General features: G+C 45.9%; 1 protein-coding gene across 2 annotated transcripts in view; it reads left to right on the plus strand.

Moving 5' to 3' along the window:
- The first annotated feature begins 19,800 nt into the window (after window positions 1-19,800).
- Window positions 19,801-26,379, plus strand: part of LOC119963370 (protocadherin Fat 4) — a 365,380-nt gene continuing 358,801 nt past the window's right edge. Inside the window, exon 1 of one of the 2 annotated variants that reach the window (XM_038792402.1) lies at window positions 19,801-22,448. In XM_038792402.1, the coding sequence (XP_038648330.1) occupies window positions 20,232-22,448 (2,217 nt within the window). In that variant the 5' untranslated portion in view covers window positions 19,801-20,231. The remainder of the gene's footprint in view (window positions 22,449-26,379) is intronic. The other variant, XM_038792401.1, reaches the window with a different exon arrangement.

The raw sequence follows: 26,379 nt of genomic DNA on the forward strand, positions 1-26,379 counted from the left end.
GAGTGGCCTGCTTCTAACTTGTCAGTTCGTACGTACCTCCTGATTCCATAAAGCTTGTCCTCCACCTACAAGACACAAGTCAGGAGAGTGATGGAATACTCCCCACATGGTCAGATGAGTGCTGCTCCAACACCACTCAAGAAGCTCAACACCATCCAGAACAAAGCAGCTCGTTTGAATGGCACCCCATCCACAAATATTTACTCCCTTCACCAATGAAGTACAGTGGCAGCACTGTGTATCATCCACAAGATACACTGCAGAAACTCACTAAGATTCACTCGACAAAACCTTCCAAACCCACAACCGCTACCATCTAGAAGTACAGGGGAACAGATGCATGGGAATACCACCACCTGTAAATTCCCCTGCAAGCCACACGCCATCCTCATTTAGAAATATATTTGTGTTCCTTCTGTCGTGTTAGGTACACTGGTCTAACACTGGCTGCAACTGGATGCAGCTTAGATCAGAAAGATACTCCAGACCTTGAAGTTAGTTCAATCAGGTTTATTGAACTAATAGCACAGTTAGCACAGTTCTTTGTGAGTTCAACTCTCTGCTAACTTAAGTGTGGTTACTCTGTCTGACTGAACCAGACTAGCTCTTAGCCATGTGGTGGAGGTGTGAGATTGTAACAACACCCTTGACTGACTCTCTAGATCTTCATCAGTGGAAAGAGGCGGAGTGTGAGTGCCTCGTGTCTTTTATAGTCAGATTCCACCCCTGAGTGTCCGGCCTGCTTATTGGTCATGTCATGTTCTCTGTGTCCATTATCTGCTTGTCTGTATATCATTATGTGTGTGTCTGCATATCATGATATCTTCACTGTCACTGGGTCAAAATCCTGGAACTCCATCTCTAATAGCACTGTGTGTATCCATACATATAGTGCAGCAGTTGAAGGATACTCAAAACTAACATGGCCAATTAGGGATGGACAATAAATGCTGGCCTAGCCAGTGATGCCACATCTTTTGAATGAATAGAAAATAAATTCTGCAGATTACCACTTACTACTCTCCTAGTGCTTCTCCATGTTGAATACGACTTGGAAGAAGCACCGAGAACAACAATGGCACAAGTTATACTCTGGTTGGGAGTAGTTAATGTCCTTCACCAACAATGGTTTGGTAGCACCACCACTGACTAAGCTGGCCAAGTCCTGAAGAACACAGTTTCCAGACTGGGCAGGAGGCAAGTGGTGAGAGTAACAACAAGAGGGTAAACCTAGGTGACCCCATCCTCACCAATCTACCTGTTACAGGTGGTCTTTGACAGAATTGGTAGGGAGTGCCCACCTTAACACTAAGGACACCCTCCATTGTGTTGTGCGGTATTGTCACTGTGCTAAATGGAATAGGCTCAGAACAGATCTGGCAGCTCAAAACTGGACGTCCAGGAAGTACTGTGGACTATCAGGAGCAGCAGGATTGTATTCAACCACAATCTGTAACCTCATGGCCTGATGTCCTCATTTAACCATTACCATCAATTCAGGAAACCAACTCCAGTTCAATGAGGAGTGATGCAGAGCATGTCACGAGCAGTACCAGGCACAACTAAAAAGGAGCTGCGAACTTGTGAAGAGACAACACAGGACTGCATGCATGCCAGAAAGCAGAAGCAGGATGCTGTAGAGAGCTAAGCAATCTCACAACAAATGGATCAGATAAAAGCTTTGCAGTACTGCCACATCCAGTCGTGAACGGTGGTGGGCCATCAATCAACAAACGTGCGGGGCACCCACATGAACATCACTAACCGGAGTCCAGTACATTAGTGCAAAAGACAAGGCTGAAGTATTTGCAATAATCTTTAGCTAGACGTCCCAAGTGGATGATCCACCATGGCTTCCTCCTGAGGTCCCTGCATCGCAGATGCCTGTCTTCAGCCAATTCAATTCACTCCACTCCATGTGATATCAAGAAATAACTGCATTCACTTGATACAAGGTCTCGACACATCTTAGGTTCATGAATACTCATTAACATATAAAGATGCTTTGATGGGGAAAATTCTGGGTTTATCACCATCATCAGATTGCTGAGTGGATTTTACCTTCTGATTTGTGAGATTCACATTTCCAAGGTGTGGGTTCTGCTTGAGAAGTTTTGGGACAATGGTCATCATTTTTTAAGTCCTGTTAACAGTTTGGCCTCAGGTGTTTGATGATCAAAACATTAACTTAAATCTGGTTAGACACATCCTGTTGTGCTGTCTGATGGCAGCAATTATTTGCTGGTTAATATATTCATGAAGTCAATCCATTGTGTCGCTGAATAATTTCGATTCAGCTCCCAGTTTGCTTTTGAAGGTTCAGTTAAAAGTCGCATTGGTTCTTGGTTCACAAAACTTGGCCAGTTTTGACAATTGTCAATTTATAAACTAGGTTCACAGAACAGCTGCTTGATCCTTAAATGTCAGTTCCCTTGAAGTTGAATACATTCTTGCTGAAGGACTGGCTACAGGACTCCACCACTAAGTGAATGATGTTCTGACTCCTCAGAGGATCAGTCACTTTAATGCAACAGTACTGATCTTGCTGAGCCAAGGCATTAGGCAGTAACTTTTGCTGTTTCTTCCTTGGCGGCACGGTAGCATAGTGGTTAGCACTGTTGCCTCACAGCGCCAGGGTCTCAGGTTCGATTCCCGCTTGGGTCACTGTGCAGAGTCTACACGTTCTCCCTGTGTGTGCGTGGGTTTCCTCCGGGTGCTCTGGTTTCCTCCCACAGTCCAGAGATGTGCAGGTTAGGTGGATTGGCCATGATAAATTGCCCTTAGTTTCCAAAAAGGTTAGGTGAGGTTACTGGGTTGAAGGGATAGGGTGAAGGCGTGTGCTTAAGTGGGGTGCTCTTTCCAAGGGCCGGTGCAGACTCGATGGGCCAAATGGCCTCCTTCTGCACTGTAAATTCCACAATACATCAATATCAGCTTTCTGCCTCAGGTGTAAATGTTGTAATGACCTATTAATACCACATGAGGGAGCTCAATACTAAAGGTCGGTTGTGTGACATGGCATGTCAAGTTATTCCCATAAATAAAATATTTTACAATCGCGGTTACACAATACATTCCACTCCCTCTCTAAACAGAGTTAACAGCTCCATGTCTTCCTGATGTAGACTGTATGATACAATTTGTTCCCTTCCCAGAGAATCCACAAGCTGATCCTTCATGGTCATGTAATCTATAGGAAAAAGTTTCACCAGGTCTTTGGGAAACCACCTATCTGCTCCACTCACAGAGACATTATAGGCGATGCATAAGGAGCATTGTCTTGATGCTTTGCCACTATTTGTATTCCATACAATACATGCCCTTTTAAACAGAGAACAAAATCCCGAGAGGGAATTTCAACATAATTCCTAACACTCTATCATCATCAGTTCTCTCACATTTGTGACAAACTATTTGAACTTTAATTAACCTTCTTAATTTACTTATACTTACATTAAGTGAAATTTCATAATCAGCCAATTGTATTAAACTTTCATTGTTAATCCTATCAGACGTGTATCCTAAACGATTTTTAGGCATCTTTCAAAAATGGAGATAGCTGGATTATCTTTTCATGGCTCTGGAACTACGCGGAATAAGAAACTAATGAAGTCCCAGAAAGAGCTGGATATATAATGTCAACAGAATTATTTGAAACACCCTAGGGGATACTATTGACCAGAACCTGAACCAGACTAGCTTTATGAATAGTACGGCTACAAGTGCAAATGTGAGGCTGGAAATTCTATGGAGTGTAACTCATCTGCTGACTCCATGTTCTGTCTACAATCTACAAGGCACAAGTCAGGAGTGTAATGAAATACTTTCCACTCGCCTAAGATTAGTGCAATTCCAGCAACACTCAAGAACCTTGACACCATCCAGGACAAAGCCGCCTGCTTGAATGGCACCCCATCCTCCACTTTCAACATCCTCTCCCTCCACCACCAATGAACAGTGGCAGCAGTGTGTACTACCTACAAGATGCACTTCAGCAATCCACTAAGGCTCCTTTGACAGCACCTTATCAACCCACAACCTCCACCAACTAGGACAAGAGCAGTTGTTGAATGGGAACACCACCACCACCTTCACGTTCCTGTCCAAGCCACGCACCATTCTGACTTGCAACTTTATTACTGTTCTTTCACTGTCAAAATCTTGGAACAGCTCCCTAACTGTTCATGTACCTACGTTACATGGACTGCGGAGGGAGGCTGCAACAAGGGAAATTGTCCAGGTGCGGGACAGGGTGTTGCTCGTTCTGGGTGAGTGTGCTTAACACTCGATTTGGCTCTGTTTCGTTACTTAGCTTTGGGGTCGCCAGGTATCGTTAAGATACCGCCACAAGTTTCAAGGTCAAGTTCAAAGCAATAAAACCATACACCAATTAGTAAGTTCAAACAAATGAGTTTATTATAATACAATTATAAACTACTCATGCACACGCTAAGATGACTAAACTATTCCTACCACTAAATAGACCAATACTTATCTGAATAAGGAACTGCCGGATCAGGGGAACAATGGCCTCTTGCTCTGCACTGGGTCCGCAGACTTCAGGTTGGTACGGGTTAAAAGGGGTCAGGAGTGTCTATCTCTCGTAGCGATCGTTGTGAGACACTTACTTGCTGGCGGCTGCTGTCCGAACCTCTCCTCTCTCTCGGTCAAGGTCTTCTTCGGTAAAGGCTGGTCGAGAGGGCTGGTCAAGAGAGGAGGGCTGGTCAAGAAGAACAAACTGAGTTTGGGACCTGTCTTTTATAGGTCCCAGGGCTTCGCGCCCTTTTGGGCGGACCCTCTATCTGCTGGGGATCGATTGGGTCTCTTCCCAATCGATTTGTTTGAATCCCCCCAATACTGAGGCTGTCCCTCGACTACTGGGCGGGCTTTCAGGTGCTTTGTCTTCGAACCCCGCTGGTGCCGGAGTGTCTGGCTTCCCATACAATGTTGCAATCACTTCCCTATTTGTGTCCTTTGTCCCTGGGATCGTTCCATTACTATGCTAACTGTCCCGGAGATTGCTTCATTAGTATGCGGAATGTTCGTTTTGGTGCTGTCTGCTCTCTTAGCAGACAGAATACACATTGGCTTGTTGCAGCCTGCTTGTGCTGCAAACTTTGTCCATTTTACCCTGCAAGCTTTGCGTTCCTCCATTTTGTATTGAGGGAATGGCCAACTTCGGTGGCTACAAGGGCAAGCAAGTTGGTTGTATAGGTCAAAACCACCTGGGGGAGACCGGGAGATGTAGAAATTTCTAGACGGGCTGGAGTACCCGGGGTTAGGGGAGGAGGAACAGGGCAACATCAGAAGCGGTGATTGTGGAGCAGGATATAAAAGATACGATTGGGAGGATGCTGACGGGGAAGGCGGCAGGGCCAGATGGGCTTCTGGTGGAATATTGTAAAAAAATTCAAAGATAAGCTGGTACCGCTGATGGTGGGGATGTTTGAGGAGGCGATAGGGAAGGGGGTGTTACCACAAACTTTGGGGCAGGCATTGATTTCCCTACTGCTTAAAAGAGATAAGGATCCGATCGAGTGTGGGTCATATAGGCCCTTGTCACTTTTAAACTTGGACGCACAGATATTGGCGAAGGTACTGGCAGGTAGGCTAGAGGAGTGTTCCTCGAAGTTGATAGGTGAAGATCTGACGGGGTTTGTGAAAGTGAGGCAGCTCTTTTCGAACATTAGGAGGGTATTAAACATGATTATGGCACCGGCAGAGGGAAAGGAAACAGAGGTGGTTGTGACATTGGACGCTGAGAAAGCGTTTGACTGGGTAGAATGGGGTACTTGATGGCAGTTCTGGAGTGGTTTGGAATTGGACCAAGATTTGTGGACTGGGTAAAGCTACTGTTATAAGGAGCCGAGGGTGTCCTTATATGTCGATGAAATGTTATTACACGTGTCGGAACCGTGTGTGTCAATAGGGGGAACACTGGAACTGCTTCGGGTGTTTGGGTCTTTCTCGGGATACAAATTAAATCTTGACAAGAGTGAATATTTTGTGGTGTCTCGGCTGGGGGTTGGGGGGTAATTCCGTAGGGCAAGGACTCACTTTAGATACCTGGGGTTGCAGGTTGCTCGGTATTGGGGGTGGGGGGGTTCCATTGGTACAACATTTCTAGTTTGGCGGGGGAAGGTGAAAACTGATCTGGCAAGGTGGGATGGTCTCCCTCTGTCACTGGCGGGTTGGGTACAGGCGGTTAAAATGAATATGTTGCCGCGATTTCTGTTTATTTTCCAATGCCTACCGATTTTCCTGCCAATGGCATTTTTTAGAGACATTGAAGGGATGATTACCTCATTCATATGGGGAGGGAAGGTGGCCAGAATTAGAAACAGAGAGGAAGTCAGGCAGGGCGTTTGGGTCTTCCGAACCTGATGTATTATTATTGGGCAGTAAATGTGGAGAAGGTACGGAGCTGGGTCAGACGGGTTGACTCCCAGTGTGTCAGAATGGAGGAGAGTTTATGTAGGGGGTCAGGATTGAAGGCGCTAGCAACAGCACCGCTCCCGAAGGTCCCGGGGAAATACTCAGGGAGTCCGGCAGTAATAGCTTTTGATGAGAATTTTAGGCAGTTTCGCCAGCACTTCTGGTTGGGGGAAGGATCAAGGGAAATGCCGATTTGGGGGAACCATAGATTTGAGCCAGGGAAGTGGGATGGAAATTTTCGGAGATGGGAGGAGAAAGGAATTAGGACACTAAAAGATATGTTTCTTAGGGGTCGGTTTTCAGGATTCAAGGAGCTGGGAGCGAAGTATGGGCTGGAGCAGGGGGAAATATTTAATACATGAAGGTTCAAGACTTTGCCAGAAAGGAGATACGGATGTTTCCGGTAGAGCCGGCTTCCACATTGCTAGAGGAGGTGTTGGCGACAGGGGGACTGGAGAAGGGGGTAGTGTCGGCGGTTTATGGGGCTATTTTGGAAGAGGAGAATGCACCACTGGAAAGGATCCAGGCAAAGTGGGAGAAAGAGTTGGGAGAGGGTATGGAGGAGGGGTTCAGGTGTGAGGTGCTCTGGAGGGTGAATGCCTCCACCTTGTGCGCGAAGTTGGGGCTGATACAGTTGAAGGTGGTATATAGAGCACACCTCACAAGGGTGATGATGAGTCGACTCTTTGAGGGGGTAGACGATGTGTGTGAACGTTGCGGGGGGGGGGGGGGGGGCCCAACAAACCACATTCATATGTTTTGGTCCTGTCCAAAGCTGGAGGAGATCCTTAGGGTAATCTCTGAAGCGGTGCACGTGAAACTTGACCTGGGCCCTCGGGTGGCCATATCCGGCTGTCGGACCAGCCGGGGTTGGAAACGGGATTGGAGGCAGATGTTGTAGTCTCCGCCTCGTTGATCGCCCGAAGGCGGATTCTGTTGGGATGGAGATCAATCTCTCCACCCTTTGCCCTGGCGTGGGGGGAACCTGCTGGAATTCTTGACTCGAGAACGTCAAATTTGAACTGAGGGGTAGAGGAGTTTTACAATTCATGGGTGTTATTCATTATGCACTTTTGAGAATTGGATTACATCGAACATTGGTGGGGGGAAGGGGGGGGGGAAGAGTAGGAGATTTTGGGGAGGGGGGACTGTATGTGTAAATGGTGACGATGGGTGATTCCTGATTCTTGTTATTTGTTTATATTAACATACGGGCTAATGTTTGGAGGTTAGGTGGGAGGATGGTATTGTTGTTATTGATATGGGGATTGACATTGCATTTGTTCATGATTATTGTTTATTGTTGGTTGTAAATTTGTAAATTTGGGAGAAAATGTGAAAAAGGAGAATAAAAATATTTTTTTAAAAACTAAGAACTAAAACCTTATAAAAAGCAGGGACTCGACATTTCAGCAACAATAACCCTAGGATCAACATTCACAAGACAAGATCCTGAGTTTGGAAACTCACAGTGCACACTCTCTAGAGTTAACCTGGCCAAGTTCTCTCTATCGGGTAGTATTTTTCATTCAAATTGTGAGTCTTGAAATTTATGTAACTGTTTAATAAGCGTAGTGAGATAAGTTTAAAGGCTGTATTAATTCAAAGCTTGGTGTGAGACTTATTTGTCAGTTTCATCAGTTGGCGCCAGTAGAGGGCAGCAACACCTTTGTAACACAAAATAAATATATTCCACTAAGTAATTGATCAGAATGCAAAGTAGTACTTTGAGCCGAGCTCAGTGAGAGTAACAGAGCATTAGTATGAAACAAACCATCACTTTTCAGTAGTATCATAAAAAGTTTAATAGATTTTTAAAACAGTAAAGCTATAGGCATTTTATTGGATTGTGAAAACATTTGCAAAAAGTCCTTTATTTTTTCGCCATCTGTCCATAAGCCAAGATGTCTTAATTTTCACTTGTGCGTTTCCTCAAACTCTTGGTTTGGTCAATTTTTAAAGTGACTTGCAGTAAACTCTCGGGAGTATAGTTTATTCACCCATTCAAGCCCTGGAATGGTCGCAACTTCATACACACTCACACACAGCACACAATTAGAAGAAAGAGGAGTTTTTACAACTATGAATAACTTAAATGAAAAAGAATCATAGATATAGATACAAGTTCACATAATTGCCCGAGTCCAGAAAATCCAAGTCCAGTGAGGGTTCCTTCATGGAGGAGGTACAGTTGAGGTGGGTTCGGCTAGCTGAAGAGGGTTTGCAGCATACCTTTAAAGTTGATGGTGATGCAGTGAAATGAGGTTGGTATACACAGATGATGGCAGGAATCTTCCACAGAAACAGGCTTAGACTTAATACAGGCTATTGGTTCGCCTGGTGTGGTATTTTCAGGCTGGGTGTTAAGCAGCAGACTGAGTTGAGAATCTAGAAATGTAATATTAAAACTTTCCAAAAGCCGGAAGCTTAGGAGCAGCAGTAGGCCATTTGGCCGATGGAGATTGCTCTCCCATTTAATATGATCACAGCTGATCCTCTACACCAACACCATACACCCACATTCTGCCCATAGCCCCTGATATATTTAGTGTATCTAACTACTTGCTTCTTAAATATATTCAGTGACTTGTCCTTCACAGCCTTATGTGGTAGAGAACAACAGGTTTACCACCCTGAGTAAAGATGTTTCTCCTTCCCTCAACCCTAAATGGCCTACCCTGTATCCTGAGACCCCTTGTTCTTGACTCTCCAGTCAGAGAAAACAGCATCCCTCCATCCAGCCCTGTCAGAATTGTATACTTTTCAATGAGATCCCCTCTCATTCTTCTAAATTCCAATGAATACAGGCCCAGTCTTGCCTTAAAATGACAATCACGCCATCCCAGGGATTAGTCGGGTGAATCTTCACTATACTCCTTCTTTGGCAAGTATATCCTTTCCAAGATAAAGGAGACCAAAACTGCGCACAATACTGCAGGTGTGGTCTTACCAAGGCCCTGTACAGGTGCAGTAAGACATCCTTGTTCCTGAACTCCAAGTACTCTTTTTCATTTGATTTATTATTGAAACATGTATTCATTTAAGCATTGTGAAAAGCATTGTTTCTTGCATGCTATACAGACAAAGCATACCGTGCATTGGGAAGGAAGGAGAGACTACAGAATGTAATGTTACAGTCATAACTAGGGTGTAGAGAAAAGATCAACTTAATACGAGGTAGGTCGATTCAAAAGTCTGAGGGCAGTAGGGAAGAAGCTTTTCTTGAGTCGGTTGGTATGTGACCTCAAACTTTTGTATCTTTTTCCTGATGGAAGAAGCTGGAAGAGAGTATGTCCGGGGTGTGTGGGGTCCTTAATGATGCTGGTTGCTTTTCCGAGGCATCGGGAATTATAGACAGAGTCAATGGTTGGGAGGCTGGTTTGTGTGATGGATTGGGCTACATTCATAACCTTTTGTAGTTTCCTGCAGTCTAGGGCAGAGCAGGAACCATACCAAGCTGTGATATAACCCGAAAGAATGCTTTCAATAGTGCATCTGTAAAAGTTAGTGAGAGTCGTAGCTGACATGCCAAATATCCTTAGTCTTCTGAGAAAGTAGAGTTGTTCGTGGGCTTTAACTATTGTGTCGGCATGGGGGGGACCAGGACAGGTTGTTGGTAATCTGGACACCTAAAAACTTGAAGCTCTTAACCTTTTCTACTTTGTTCCCATCAATGTAGACAGGGGCATGTTCTCCTCTACGCTTCCTGAAGTAAATGACAATCTCTTTTGTTTTGTTGACATTGAGGGAGAGATTATTGTCGTCGCACCAGTTCACCAGATTCTCTATCTCATTCCCATACTCTGTCTTGTCATTGTTTGAAATCCGACCCACTACGGTGGTGTCATCAGCAAATTTGAAAATCGAGTTGGAAGGGAATTTAGCCACAGTCAAAGGTGTATAAGGAGTATAGTAGGGGGCTGAGGACACAGCCTTGTGGGATCCGGTGTTGAGGATGATCGTGGAGGAGATGTTGTTACCTATCCTTACTGATTGTGGTCTGTGGGTTAGGAGGTTCAGGATCCAGTCACAGAGGGAGGAGCCGAGGCCCAGGCCACGGAGTTTGGAGATGGGTTTTGTAGGAATACAAGTGCTGAAGGCTGAGCTGTAGTCAATAAATAGGAGTCTGACATAGGTGTCTTTGTTATCTAGGTGTTCCAGTGTTGAATGCAGCGCCAGGGAGATGGCATCTGCTGTGGACCTGTTGCAGAGGTAAGTGAACTGTAGTGGATCAAGGCAATCCGGGATCCTGGAGTTGATTTGTGCCATGACTAACCTTTCAAAGTACTTCATAATGATGGATGTTAATCTCTTGTAATGAAGGCCAACATACCATTTGCCCTCTTAACTGCGTGCTGAACCTGCATGCTTGTATGATGACTGATGTGCTGGGACACACAGGCGCCTTGTTTGTCAATATTCCCAATCTATCACCATTAAATAATACTCTGCCATTCTGTTTCTCTGTCTGATGTGGACAACTTCACATTTATCCACTTTATATTGCATCTGTCATGTATTCTACAATTCACTCAACTTATCTAAATCACCTTGAAACGTCTTAGCATCCTCCTCACCACTCACATTCCCACCAGGTTTCATGTTGTCAGCAAACTTGGAAATATGACATTTGGTTCCCTTAACTCAATCAGATGTATATTGTGAATAGCTGGGGCCCAAGCCCGGCAGGACCCCATTAGTCACCGGCTGCCACTTTGAAAAAGATTCATTTATTACCACTCTCTATTTCCTGTCTGCTAACCAATTCTCAACCAATGCCAGTATATTAGCCCCACTCCCATGCGCTTTAATTTTGCACACTAACCTATGTGGGTTAGGCTTTATCAAAGGCTTTCTGAAAATCCAAATACACCTCAATTTTATCAGTTATGACCTCAAAAAACTCCAGTAGATTTGCAAACATAGGGCGGCATGGTTGCACAGTGGTTAACCCTGCTGCCTCACGGCACTGAGGACCCGGGTCACTGTCCGTGTAGAGTTTGCACATTCTCCTGTGTCTGTGTGAATTTCACTCCCACAGCCCAAAGATGTGCAGGGGAGGTGGATTGGCCACTAAATTGCCCCTTAATTGGAAAATAAGAAAAAAAATAAAAAGGTTTGTCGAACATGATTTGCCTTTCATAAATCTGTGCTGACTTTGTCTAATCCCATTGATATTTTCTAAGTGTCCTTTTATTGCATCATTTATAATAGAATCTAGCATTTTCCCTACCATTCTGTAATTCTGCTTTCTCCCTCCATCCTTTTTTAAATAGAAGGATTACATTTTCCACCCTCCAATATGCTGGGACTGTTCTAGAAGCTATAGAAAATTGGAAGATGACAACCAACACACACACTATTTCCATGGCCATCTCCTTTAGTACTCCGAGATATTGATCATTAGTCAGTTTTCCATGAGGCCCTGGCTTTGGTGCCTCTCGGCCTTCTGCTACCTCCACCCCCTCTCTCTTGTAACTTGCATTATATACACTTCCTTTAATTTTAAAAATCTTTCATGAGAAGTAAACATTGCTGGTAAGACCAGCATTTGTTGCCCATCCCTTCCCAAACCACTGCAGACCATGTAGCATAGGTCCTTTTCGGAAGCAATATTGATCCCACAACAGTGAATGAACAGTGATATAGTTCCAAGTCAGAATGGCACGTGGGCTTGAAAGGAAACTTGCAGGTGGTGGTGTTCCTATGCATCTGTTGCCCTTGTCCTTCTGGGTGGTAGACGTTGCAGGCTTGGAAGGTGTTAAAGGAGCATTAATGAGTTGCTGCAGTGCATCTTGATTATAGTACACACTGCTGCCACTGTGCGTCGGTGGTGGAGGGAATGAATATTTAAATTGGTACATGGAGTACTGAGCAAGCAGGCTGCTGTGTTCTGGGCGCTGTTGGATTTCAGAGTGTTGTTGAAGCTGCACTCATCCAACTCAGTATTCTATCACACTTGTACCTTTAATGGATAAAATATTCAATTTACTCTTCGATTGAAAATGATTAATTAAGCTAGCATCCATTGCTTTTTCGTGAGAGAGATGCAGGCTCTACCAACCTTTGCATGAAGAAATATTTTCTAATTTCTCTCCTGGTTGGCCTAGCTCTGATTTTGTCCTCAAGTTCCCTTATCCTCGACTCATCGCAAATTTTGCCATGTGTACCCAATTCCAGGTCATTAATATAAATGTAAACTTCCATGGATCCTGGGATGGGGGGGGGCTGCTCTGAAATGAAAACTCAGCAGGTCTGGCAGCAATTGCAGGTGTAACACCCGAGGGAAGACCTCAGGGGATCTCAATACAGTTCCAAAAACAAGTAACATGGCAGAGAGTAAAGAAAGTCAGAAACCTAGCTTTAGGAACTGCAGCTAATGGTAAACCTACAGGAAGTATAATGGTTAAGGGGAACCAAAGCAGGTCAGCACGCGGGGAGAAAATAGAGGTGAATAGGATGAACAGGCAGAGCCAGTCTAACGATTACAGAGGGGAAAGGAAACACAAACAAAATCAAAATGTAAGATGACTGTGGGAGTGAAAGTTGGGGATGCTGAGTGAGATTAATAAAGGAGGTGCGAATGTGTGAAAAGCATGGTCCACAAGAAAATCCTGCAAGGGAAAGACAAATCAGCTGGACATATTTAAAAACTTTGTACCTAAATGCACGCAGTATCCAGAATAAGGTCAATGAACTGACGGCACAAATAGAGACAACTGAGTATGATTTGGTGGGGATTACTGAAACATGGTTGCAGGAGGACTAGGAGTGGGGGTTGAATGTCCAAGGGTAATCAATATTCAGAAGGATGGAACAGGAGGTGGAGTTGTTTTATAGGTTAAAGATGACATCAAGGCTGCATTAAGAAATGATATTGGCACTAAGGGCCAAAATGTTGAATCGACCTTGGTGGAAATAAAAAACAAGGGACAAAACTCCTTGCTAGGAGTAATTACAGGCCCCCAAGCAATACTTCCAAAGTCAGGCCAAGAGATAATGTGGACTTGTGAGAAGGACACAACAGTAATCATGGGTGATTTTATCATGCATATTGAATGGATTAATCAAATTGGCAAGGGTAGCCTCTAGGGAGATTTCATAGAGTGCATGAGAGATTGTTTCTTAGAGCAATATGTTATGGAGCCAACCAGGGACCAAACTATTTTCGATTTAGTATTATGTAATGAAGAAGGGTTGATAAATAATCTTGTCATTAAGGATCCTCTTGGAAGGAGTGATCACAGCATGCTAGAATTTCAAATTCAGATTGAGCGAGAGGAGACAGAGTACTACACTAGAGTTTTAGCATTGGGCAGAAGTAATTATATAAGCCTGAGGAAAGAGTTGGCTCAAGTAGACTGTGCACAAATAATTGAGGGTAGGACAGTTGAGGAACAGTGAGATATTAAATACCTCTCAATTAAAGCAAAGCTCAATCCACCAAGGTCAACATGGTTTTATGAAGGATATGTCATGCTTGGCAAACTTGCTCGAATTCTTTGATGATGTAACCAGCAAGGTGGACAATGGGGAACCTATGGTTGTGGTATATCTAGACTTCCAGAAGGTGTTTGACAAGGTTCCACATAAAAGACTGATCCAGAAGGTGAGATCGCAGGGGATTGGGGATAGAGTACTGGATTAGATTGAGGATTGGCTGACTGACAGAAAGCAGAGGGTCGGGATAAATGGGTCCTTCTCTAGCTGGCGAACTGTAACTAGCGGGGTGCCGCAGGAGTCAGTCCTCAGACCTCAACTGTTTACAATCTATATAAATGATCTGCAAGCAAGAACAGAGTGCAACATAGCAAAATTTGCAGATGATACTAAAATAGGTTGGAAAGCAGGCAGTGAAGAGGAGATAGAGTTTACAGACAGGCTAGGAGAATGGGCCAAAATTTGGCAGGTGGAGTTTTACGTGGACAATGTGAGGTTACCCATTTTGGCATAAAAAATAAAAAAGCAAATGATCTAAATGGAAAACAGATTCAAAATGCACCTGGGCAGACGGATCTGGGTGTATTTGTTAGTGAATCGCAGGGGGTAGGTATGCAGGTACAGCATGTGATAAAAATGGAGTTTTTGCATTTATTGCAAAAGGACTGGAGTATAAAAGTAGAGAAGTGTTGTGGCAATTGTATAGGGTTTTGGTGAGACCACATCTGGAATATTGAGTCCAGTTTTGGTCTCCTGACTTGAGGACGAATGCGGTGGCATTGAAGGCAGTTTAGAGGAGGTTCAGCAGATTAATTTTGGGGATGAAAGGGTTGAGGAGAGATTGAACAGTTTGGGTTTATACTGGTTGTTGTTTAAAATAATGAGAGGGGATCTGATTGAAGTATATACAATACTGATAGAGGTATATAAAATACTAAGAGGGATTGGTAAAGTAAACATAGACCATTTAGACAGTTAAATGGGAAAGATGGGAAAAATGCAGGCTATTGGGATTAACTGGGCAGCATGGACAAGGTGGGCCGAAGGGCCTGTTTTCATGCTGTAAACCTCTATGACTGTAATGTTCCCCCTTGTGGGCAATCTGGTATGAGAGGTCACAGATATAGGTAGAGAGGCGGTAGATTTAAAACTGAAATGAGAAGGAACTATTTCTCACAGAGGGTGGTGAATATATGGAACTCATTGTCCTATAGAGCAGTGGAATCTGAATCATTAAATGGTTTCAAGAAGTAGAGTTTCTGAGTTTAAAAAACAGATAAAAGTGATTTGGGGAACAGGCGAGGAGGTGGAGATCAGGCATGATTTGATTGAATGGCTGAGCAGGCTCGAAGGGCTGAATTACCCACTCTGCTCTCATGCCTGTTACCTCCTCGCTCCTCACTGGTCAAGACCCCAAATACTCCTTCCAGGTGACACAATGATTTACTTGTACTTGTTAAAAATTAGTCTACTGTATTTACTGTTTCCAATACAGTCTCCTCTACATTGGGGAGTGTCATGATGGGGAGTTATTAGGAACTTGGGTCCAGAAATAGTGTCCAATATGTAGCAGGCAACTTAGGGGTTAAAAAGACTGCTAGCAGTAGAGTCAGAGGTATACACCCGTAGCCTGAGTTGTTTTGTCCCATTCAGGCTTAACCTCATTAGTGGGAATGCACAGAATGTCCCGGTTCAACCAGGGTGATCCACTCAAGATTCATAATCAGTTGGGACAACCTTGTATGACCAGCCATTATCCCATTACAGAGTCCGATGACGTATTTGTCCGTCAAGGGAAGGTTAGCTGCATACGAATAGCATAGCTCTATTCTTTTGTACAAACGGGAGTGGAAAATCAGCCAAAATAACAATAAGGGATTCGAATCTGGCCACCTCAGGGAAGAACCTTCGTTTGTGGGGATGGGTAGAGCTTCGAGAGAGAGAGGAAAAATGTTTTTTTTTTTGATCAGTTACGGGGAAGACTGTAAAGAACGAGCAGAGAGGTCATGAAAGTTGCCACCGAGGCAGGCTTTGGAAAAGGGTTCAGAATGAATGTCCCTACCAGATGGAAAGTTGCTCCATAAATGCAAGTAATGCCTTTGACTGCCTGTTAAAGTGTCACGAGAGTGGCATGTTCTCTTACTGTGTTGTCTAATGGGAACTAGTGTGTTAAGGTTAAGAAACTGCATGTAATCTGTTGGAGTTGGAGCTAAAGTAAAAGTTTAAATATTGTTTTCTTTTCTTTTTATAAAGTTTGTTTATAAAATAACCAAGCCCATTTTCTTATATTATCACTCCTGGAACGAATGATCTTTCTGCACTGCTTTAAAACTTTATAAAGTTATGGCTCTGGGCCAGCCTCTTTTGAGATGACCAGGCGTCTGTAACAGGAGACCAAATGTAGAATAGGTGACCACTTTGCAGAACACTTCCATTCAAACCACAAGGATGACCACATCCGTCTGGTCACTTGCCATTTCAATTCAGCGTCTTGTTCTCATGCCCATATTTCGATCCTTGACGTGCTACAATGTTCCAGTGAAGTCCAATGCAAGATGGAGGAACACCTCATTTCCCAATTAGGAACCTTATAACCTCTGGACTCGGCCTCGGGTTCAACAGCTTCAGACAATGAACCCTGTCCTCCATTTTTATATATCCCCCAAGTCCCAGTCTGTATCTTGCTCTCATGTTTTTGCTTTCAGACAGCGCTGACCTTCGCTGGGAACACATTTTCATAGAATCCTTACAACGCAGAAGGAGACCATTAGGTCCATTGAGTCTGCAGTCCCTCCAAAAGAGAACTCTACCGAGGCCCACTCCCCCACCTTATCCCTATTAGCCTGTGTATTGATCATGGTCAAGGCATCTAACCTCCACATTGTTGGACTGTGGGAGGAAACTGGAGCACCTGAAGGAAACCCACGCAGACACTGGGAGAACATGCAAACTCCATACAGTCACCTAAGACCAGAATCAAACCCAGGTCCCTAGTGCTGAGGCAGCAGTGCTAAACACTGTGCCATTGTGTCACCATATTCTAGACCAACTCTTTGTGTCATTAATACTAAGATTACCACTGCCTTTGCCTTATGTTCCATGATATCTCTGTGATTTAATCGCCCCACCCTCTAATCTCCTTGTGACCTTCCCTTTTATCCACCCTCCTCCCATTTTCAACAACATAAAACCCATCACATTCCTGCCTCTCCAATTCTAAACAGGTCATATTGGACTTCATTAACACTGTGGGGAAGTGGTGGTGCAATGGTAATGTCAGTAGGCTAGTAATCCAGAGAACCAGGTTAATGTTCTGAGGTTTGAATTCCTCCATGGCAAATGATGGAATTTAAATTCAGTTAACAAATCAGGAATTAAAAAGCTAGTCTTGGTAATAATGAAATCAAAACCTCTGCAAAGTCCACAAAAAGGAATGAAACCAGACGGATCTCCCAGCCAGCATTGACCTAGGCACCAGAAACAATGGCAAACCCAGCCCTGTCGATGCTGCAAAATCCTCAATACTAACATCTGGGGCTTGTACTGTCTCACAGACTAGTCAAGCCAGTCATACTGATGGAATAATGCCTTGCAGATAATATCCTAGACACCACTATCACCATTCCTGGTATGTCCCGTCCCACCAGCACAATAGATCCAGCAGAGAAGGTGATATAACAGTTGGGGTGGGAGTTACCCTCAGAGTCTTCAATATCGACTCTAGACTACATGAGGTCTTATGGCATCAGGTCAAACATCGGTGAGGAAACTGCTGGATTACCACACACTGCCCATCATCTGATGTATTAGTATTCGCCACGTTAAACACCACTTGGGGAAAGTCCCGAAGTGCACAGAACTTCGACCACCCCCAGCATTCACATCCTGCTGCCACTGTGTCAGTGCTGTAGTGTGTGCCATCTTCAAGATGCAATGCAGCAATTCACCAAGTCCCCTTCCACAGCATCTTCCAGACCTGCGACTTTGATCACCTGGAATTATAAGGACGGCTGATGCATGGGGACACACCACCTGCAAGTTCCCCTCTAAGCTACAAGCCATTCTGATTTGGAACTACATCAAGGTCTTTACTGTGTGGTTGGGCGAAATTCCTGCAACTCCCACCCAAACAGCACTGTGAGTGCACTGACACCACACCAACTGTAGCGGTTCAAGAAGGCAGCTCACCACCACTCCTCATGGGATTTGAGATAGGCAATAAAAATGCTAGCCTGCGACGCCCAGGGCCCGTAAAAAAATTAAAAACTCTTGTTTCTCTATCCACAGAGGTTGCCAGATCCGCTGAGTTTCTGTTTTCATTCCAGGTCATTATTACGTAGGTGTGAGAAAATTCGCTCAGCGGTCATATGGGGAGGATGTTGGTGCACAGTAAACAATGGACCTGGAAAGTCATTGCTTCTCCAGGCACCTTTCCCAGCTGTAAACAGCCGAAATAAAGACATCTGGAATTTTCATAAAGGTCTTGTCCTGTGAAAATGAGAGGAATTGAGTGCAAACGTCCTGACGGCGCGATATAAATGAACCTCGCATTGCCTTCAACTCGTGAAACATTTTATGAATGTCCCCATGGATATTCGGGCCTTCAGCTAACATCCTCAATTTTGTTGCGGTCTGCCCTCTCCGCCCAAAGAGGTCATACTTGTCCAAAACATTATCCATGAGGATTTTAAGATCCCGATCGCTCCAGCAATCGCCAAACATTGGTTTGCTCAATGACTTTCCCCGCGTCACAGCGAAGACTATGGGTGTTCTGCAGCAGATTACAACTTGGCGAATTGTGAAAATACATTTCATTCCACTTTCTGTCCGCTACTCACGGCCCGGGTACGCAGCAACAATTGCCCAAAACATGGGAGCGAAATATCCAGAGGGATAGAAGGTCTTGGATGGCACTAACCCGCTGTCAGCTGAACAAAAAACGCTGGAGGACGCTGTTGTATAGCACACAGTGAATTCTCAGCTTTGCTGGGAAATGCTCCAATCGCTTGAGGTTTTCTCTTTCTCGTAATTATGGTACTGTATCAGAAAGTTGCTGCTGTTTTATAAAAATATAAATTCTTTGCGAGGTGATTTATAACTTTTTTTCAGTAGTCCAAGTCTGGCCTTGATTAATCACATTCCGAATGTAGCGAAACTCGCTCTTTTGTTAAGCTACTTTACCCGGGACTTTTGTCTTTAATATTTCCAAATACGCTCCGTATTCTGTAAAATTAACAGTTGAAGGGGTTATTTATTTTTCGCGCAAAGCAGCATGCGGACTTAAATGGGCAAACAGTTGACTTTGACAGCTCAAAACGAATCTGATTGTAAGGCAGCTATGGGTCAGCTCCGACAGCTGAGAGTTTGACACCTTTCGTCGCTTGAACAACTATGTGAAGCACGTAGCCTGCTCACATTCAACCACCTAGCTGTCAGAGTGTAAGGCAGTTTTTCTGTCCAGCACATAGCAGAAGTCGGTCGTAATAATGCAGCACGCCTTGTGCATGTTACTCTGGTACATAATTGCATATTCGCTTTAAAAGTATTGTCCCTCCCCTTATGAAACTCTGGTACAGTTTGCAAGTCCTGGACTTGAACACATTATGCGCAGCCCATTGCCACTCAAGCCAGAGCCGCAAATCCCTGGAGTTATTCCTGGTAACCAGCTAACGGTTCCAAGCACACTTTAGCGACGCCCCCTTCCTCCTCATTTCTTACCCCTCACCTCGCAAGTCAGCTCAACCTCGCTTCCCTTGGGGAGGGAGCGGATGCCACTCATTGTGATTGACAGGGGCATTGACCACAGGGGGCCAGCCCTGTGTGGGAGGGGGCGCGGCGGCCGGCCAGTACCGGCCAATGAGAGGCGCGGTGGCCGTGAGTTGGGGGGCCGGGCGGAGTCTTCCCGTGCTCCGGAGTTTGGTTGCGTTGGGAGCGAGTGGGAGAAAGTAAGATCCCGAGGAATGACCAAAGCAAGTCATGTCTTTCCTGGTGCCAGAGCGAAAGCGGCAGTGCGCTGAAACTATATTCGAGCACCCTCTCCCACGACAAACCGCGAACTAAGACACACGGGGGGAGAAAGAAAAAAACTATTCATAAGTTGGATTGAGTTTTTAAAAAGTTTACACAAACTTTAGCAAAACGCCAAAAGCAGCTTTGGAGAAACTTTACGAAGAGACGCAGTGGAAGACGCACATTAAATATTACAAAAAAAAAGAATCGTGGCGCTGGTGTTCTTGCAAGTTAAGCTAAACGGTACCTTTTGTTGGAATTTTCCCTTCCCCGGCTGCACTCAGATTTGATGCATTTTGGAAAAAGCACATTCAGTTGGAAAGGTGGGCTCAGGACACTCTCTTACCATGGTACCGTTAGGTAGAGGCTGCAACTTGCTCGCCGTTTTGCTGGTGTTCCTGAGCTTTTGCTGGGACGCCGCATCCAACCAACTCCGTCAAGTGTTCCAGATCCAGGAGGAGCAGCCGCCCCGCACGGTGGTGGGCACCATACTCACCAAGCCCGACTTCAGCTACCGTTTCAGCGAGAGCCACGCTCTGTTCGCCATCAACGCCACCACAGGTGTCATCTCCACCACGGCGGTGATCGACCGCGAAGCGCTGCCGAGCGACGTGATCAACATCGTGGTGCTGTCCAGCCAGCCCACCTACCCCACCGAGGTGCGCATCGTGGTGCTGGACATCAACGACAACACGCCCGCCTTCCCCGAGTCCAGCATCGCGGTGACCTTCCGGGAGGACAGCAGCGGCGGGCGGCAGGTCATCCTGGACACGGCGACCGACGCGGACACCGGCTCCAACGGGGTGGACCACCGCTCCTACCGGATCGTGCGCGGCAACGAAGGCGGCCAGTTCCGCCTGGACATCACGGTCAACCCGAGCGGGGAGGGCGCCTTCTTGCACCTGGTGACGGCCGGCAGCCTAGACCGGGAGACGGAGCCCTGCTACCAGCTGCTGGTGGAGGTGGAGGACCGGGGGCTGCCGCGCAGGTTCGGCTACCTGCAGGTCAATGTCACCGTGCTGGACACCAACGACAACTCGCCCCGCTTCTCGCAGGCCCACTACCAGGGCAGCGTGGCGGAGGACGTGGCCGTGGGCTTCAGCGTGCTGCGGGTGACGGCCAGCGACCGGGACCAGGGCGCCAACGGGGACGTGGCCTACTCGCTGGACGAAGGGACGCCGTTCGCCATCGAGCCCCTCAGCGGCGTGGTGACCGTGCGGGAGGCGCTCGACTACGAGACCAAGCGGCAGTACTCGCTGGTGATCCGGGCCAGCGACGGCGGCAGCCCGCCCCTCAGCGGCCGCGCCGAGGCCACGCTCCAGCTGCTGGACGTCAACGACAACGACCCGGTGGTGCGCTTCCGCTACCTGCCCGCCAGCTCCCGCTTCGCGGCGGTGGACGAGAACGCGCCGGTGGGCACCGTGGTGGCCCTGCTGACGGTCAGCGACGCCGACTCCTCGGCCAACGGCAACGTGTCCGTCTCGCTGCTGGGCGGCAACGAGCAGCTGCACTTCGCCGTGCGCCGCTCGCCGGTGCCGGGCCTCAGCCTGGTGCAGGTGGCCGCCGCGCTGGACCGCGAGCGCATCCCCTCCTACAACCTGAGCGTGTGGGTGTCGGACCGCGGCGTGCCGCGCGCGCGCTCCTCGCTGGCCAGCCTGCTCATCTTCGTCAACGACATCAACGACCACGCGCCACTCTTCCAGCAGCCGCTCTACCGCGTGTGGGTGGCCGAGGATGTGCCGGTGGGCAGCTACATCGGCGGCCTCTCGGCCACGGACGGCGACTCGGGCCTCAACGCGCGGCTGCGCTACGCCGTGGTGTCGGGCAACCGCCTGGGCTGGTTCCGCGTCAGCGAGGAGAGCGGCCTGGTCACCAGCGCCGCCCGCCTGGACCGCGAGAGCGTGGCCGAGCTCACCCTCAACATCAGCGCCCAGGACCAGGGCCTGCAGCCCCGCACCTCCTACACCACCCTCCACATCACCGTGGGCGACGTCAACGACCAGGCGCCCGCCTTCCCGCGGCCCTCCTACCGCCTCTCCGTCCCCGAGCACTCGCCCGCCGGCACCCAGCTGGCCGTGCTCACCGCCCTCGACAAGGACCAGGGCGCCAACGGCACCGTCCGCTTCCTCCTGGAGGCCGCCGCCGCCAGCCCGGCCCGCCACCTCCTCCTCTTCCGCCTCGACCCCGTCTCCGGCCGCCTCAGCTGCGCGGCGCCGCTCGACCGCGAGGAGCAGCCCGAGTACCACCTGCTCGTCCGGGCCGTCGACAAGGGCACCCCGCCGCTCTCCTCCGTGGCGCGGGTCACCGTCACCCTGCTGGACATCAACGACAACCGGCCCACCTTCTACCCCGTGCAGTACTTCGCCAATGTCCAGGAGAACGAGCCCGCCGGCACCTACATCGGCACCGTCTCTGCTGCCGACCCCGACCTGGGCAGCAATGGCACCGTGAACTACTCCATCACAGCGGGGGACACCCTCAACTTCCAGATCCACAGGGACACCGGGATCATCTCCACCAGGCGTCCGCTGGACCGAGAGGAGAAGACAGCTTATCAGCTGCAGGTACATCATGGGTTAAAACTGGATTTTCAACTTTTTTAAACAATGCAGCAAATGCAAAAGGTAGAGGAGTAGGGTAACTGAAGTGGCTAGGTTTGATTGCACTCACTGGAAAGCGCAGCAAGGACAAGTTATACAGCACCACAGGGTCCCTGAGTGTGACCTTTGATTCCCTTCCTCCCCCGACCGGTGTTAACAGACGACCCAACTTTAACTTTTTTTAAAAAGTCCAGTCTCAAGGACGTGCTGCCACAGCTGTTGTCCCCCTTCTCACCCCCCCCCCCCCCCCAAATCTTCGTTTGGAAAAGCTCCAAACATATTTTCAAGGTATGTTTTTCTGAACATGTGCCGAACACTTTTTCATAATTTTTCATGGAGATTGGCCAGAACCAGAACCATTTTTCGCCGAATGTTACATCTTGTGCCAGAAACTGCCTCAAGTCACAGATAAAATTGATCTAGTTGGGGTCGGGATGAAGGACAATCAGGGAGCCCGGAGGGACATGGGAATTCAGCGACCACATTGTGCTATTGATCTTACTATTGGAGGATTTCCTTCCTTTTTGAGGATTTGCCTGCACCAAATATTGATCTGGGGACCTTTACTATGCTGCTCACATGCAGCTTCCACAAAGAGCTGCCATGACTAGTTCTGATTTTTACTCACTCCCTACTGTGGCGCATCTTGTCTGGCTGAGATGGCGAATTCATTTGAAGAATCCGAGCAGCCTGTGAGAAACAGTGTAGCAATGTACTCAATCAATGGAGCATGACACATATTAATGGAAAGAAAGTCACTGAAAGAAAGTGTAGATCACCAAAAAGACATTTAATTTTGTGGGATGCACACCATAATTTTGCAGCAAAGAGAAAATGCTGGAAAATCTCAGCAGGTCTGGCAGCATCTGTAGGGAGAGAAAAGAGCTAACAATTTGAGTCCAGATGAAGGGTTTCAGATTTGAGCATCCGCAGTAATTTGTTTTTATCCATAATTTTGCAGCAGTTCCTTCCTCAGCGATAACTCTGGGCTTGTACCATTGGAGAGGGTCAGCCGATATCCTGCTTACAGACCACCACCAATGTCGAAATTGGCTTGTGGCCAGGAATTATACTGCCTGTTCATGACTCACTTTTTAAAAATCCCTTCTCCAGTTAGGTGCTCCATTTGGCATCCTTCATATAGAATGAACAAAATTTGGTACTCAAATGCGGATGAAAAGGTGGACTCCTAACCCACCACTCTCCCATACCACACTGCTGGTGCTCCCATGTTCAATACCGCATTGTTCCCTACTCAAACAACTTTAACATGTCAATATAGAATTGTGCCTGATTGCTCTTTCTACGTAAAACACTTAAAAGAAATTGATAAATTTAAAAAACATGTTCACTGCCCTTGCTGGTTATGAACTTATTTAATGTATTCTTACCCTGCTTTTCCCTTCCTGACTCCTCCTTTCTGGAAGACTGCATTCTATATTAAAATACATTTCTACAGCCTGTGGTGGCACTCTGATATCTCATCCAAATGGATAATTTTTCCAATTCATTGTTGAGGGATGCTATGCCCAATTGTAATGCCTCAAACTGTCACCCAAATTAGATTAACTGGTTCAACACAGGCGAGGGATGAAGTTGTTTGTATGACTATGGAACAAAACACACATTAAGAGATGTTAAGTTTTTTTGAACATGCAATTTACTTAAGTAGGGCTGTGATTTATTTTCACACCATACTGAATCTGGATCTAATTATGATATACCAGTCTTGGTATTCCTCAGAGGATATGAGCAAAACAAATAATCAAATCAGTCACAAAAGATGCATAATAATATTTTGTAAATCAAAAAAAAATCAAGAAATATAACTTTATACTAATTTTCTATTCTCTTGAGTATAGTTGTTTGATTTAGGCACTGGTTGAATTCACAGTCCAAATTCCAGAAAGCTGAACTGACCAGATTTTTCATATTCCTTATAATATATGAATACCTTCGTAAAAGTGCAATCAAGCCCTCGGTTTGCATAGGCCGCGTTTAATGTTTGGAAGATTTCCCCCCATTTAGAAATGGAGAGTGATACTTTGCTTTTTAATTATTTCAGTGAAAAATTCAGTGTGCTTTTAAGGTGGATTGAACATTGCTTGGTTTTGGGAAGAATGCCAAAAGAGTGAATAATTTATCTCAAGAACCTTTTATGTTTTAAAAACAATTGAAATTAGCCTTTAATTATATTTGTCTAACTTGTCTGGAAAGTCTGTAGCTATCAGTTTTTCAGACCATGTGGTTGGAGATAGATATAGCACTGAGCTCCCCTTCCTAGTCTGCATTCCAACATTGGCGAAGTAAACACGTAAGCTCCAGCCACTATGATGTTATGCATGCTTCTGTGTTTCAAATTGCGCATACAGAACTGTTCCCAATCTCAAAACAATCGTAAAGTTTGCAGTAATTAAGAATTGCTTTATGTGGAGATCACAGAGCATTTATTTTCTTTTTGTTCTTGGGATGTGAGCATCATTGGCAAGTCCAACATTTATTGTCCATCCATTATTGTTCTTGTAAAGGTGGTGGTGGTGATCCTCTTTCTTGAACTACTTCATTCCATGCATTGTGGATACATCCACAATGCTGTTAGGGAAGGAGTTCCAGGATTTTGACTCGGCAACAATGGAGGTACAGTGATATAGTTCCAAGGCAGGATGATGTGTGACTTGGTGACGGACTTGCATGTGGTATTGTTCCACCGGTCTGCTGCGTTTGTTCTGATAGATGGTAGAATTTGCATGCGTGTAAGGTGTTGTCAAATGAGCCTTGGTGAGAGTCCCTGTTCTTCTCCCTTATATCCTTTGTTTATTAATGACTTCATTGTCCTTAGATTTAAAAAGTAATTTGGACATTACTAGCATTTAATAATTATTTTCATCTTTATGCCTTCCAATTTTTACCCTCATTAGAATTATTAAGTTGATTACAGCAGAAAAGGTTATTTGGCCCATCGCGTCTGTGCTGGTCCTACAAAGGAGTTCAAGCCAGTGCCATTCTCCTGCCTTTTCCCCTTAGCCTGTGCATTATTCCTTTTTAAATATTCATCCCATCTTTTTAAAGTCTCAATTGACCTTGCCATCACTGCACTCACAGGCATTATACTCCAGATCCTAACCATTCACTGCATGAAAACAACTTATTTTGTCCGTTATCTTAAAGCTGTGCATTCTGGTTCCTGATCCTTCTACCAATGGGAACAGTTTCTCCCTTTCTATTCTGTCCAGACTCCTCATGATTTTGAACACCTCTATCTATCCATACATAAACAAAAGTTTTGGACTACTGCTTTAAGAAAGATGACCTGAAAAGAGAAAGTTTATCAAAACCTATATCAGTCCCCTCAGCCTTATTGAAATTGCGTTTTCTCCGTTCCACTGCATTTTGCCACAGGTTCACCCTATCTGCTGCAGAAACCCTTATCCAAGCTTTTGCTACCACCATGATTAACTATTTTAATGGTGTCTTATCTGATTTCCAAATCTTCCACCTTTCATAAACTTGAACTTATCCAAAACTCAGCGAATCCAACCCTAACCTGCACAATTTTGGTTCACCTATCACCTTTGTACTTGCTGACAAATGTTGGCTCCCATCTGTCAATGCCCTGATCTTATAAGTCAGTAGCATTGGTTCTTGTTATTTTTGAAACCATCCCTAGTATAACCCTCCCAAGATCTTTGCATGCCTCCAAAACTGGCCTCTTGAATATCTCTTTTTCACTACTGGTGGCCTAAGCTTTGGAATTTGCTCTCTAAGCCTCTCAGACTCCACCACTTTTGATCATTAAGATGTTGCTTAAAATGTTTTAAAGCTTTTAGTCACCTGTCTTAATAGCTCTTTGACTGTATGTCAATTTCTGACTTATTAAGCTCCTGTGAAGCCTTGT

Source organism: Scyliorhinus canicula, chromosome 3 (assembly GCF_902713615.1).
Source record: "Scyliorhinus canicula chromosome 3, sScyCan1.1, whole genome shotgun sequence".
In the NCBI taxonomy this organism is placed as follows: domain Eukaryota; kingdom Metazoa; phylum Chordata; class Chondrichthyes; order Carcharhiniformes; family Scyliorhinidae; genus Scyliorhinus; species Scyliorhinus canicula.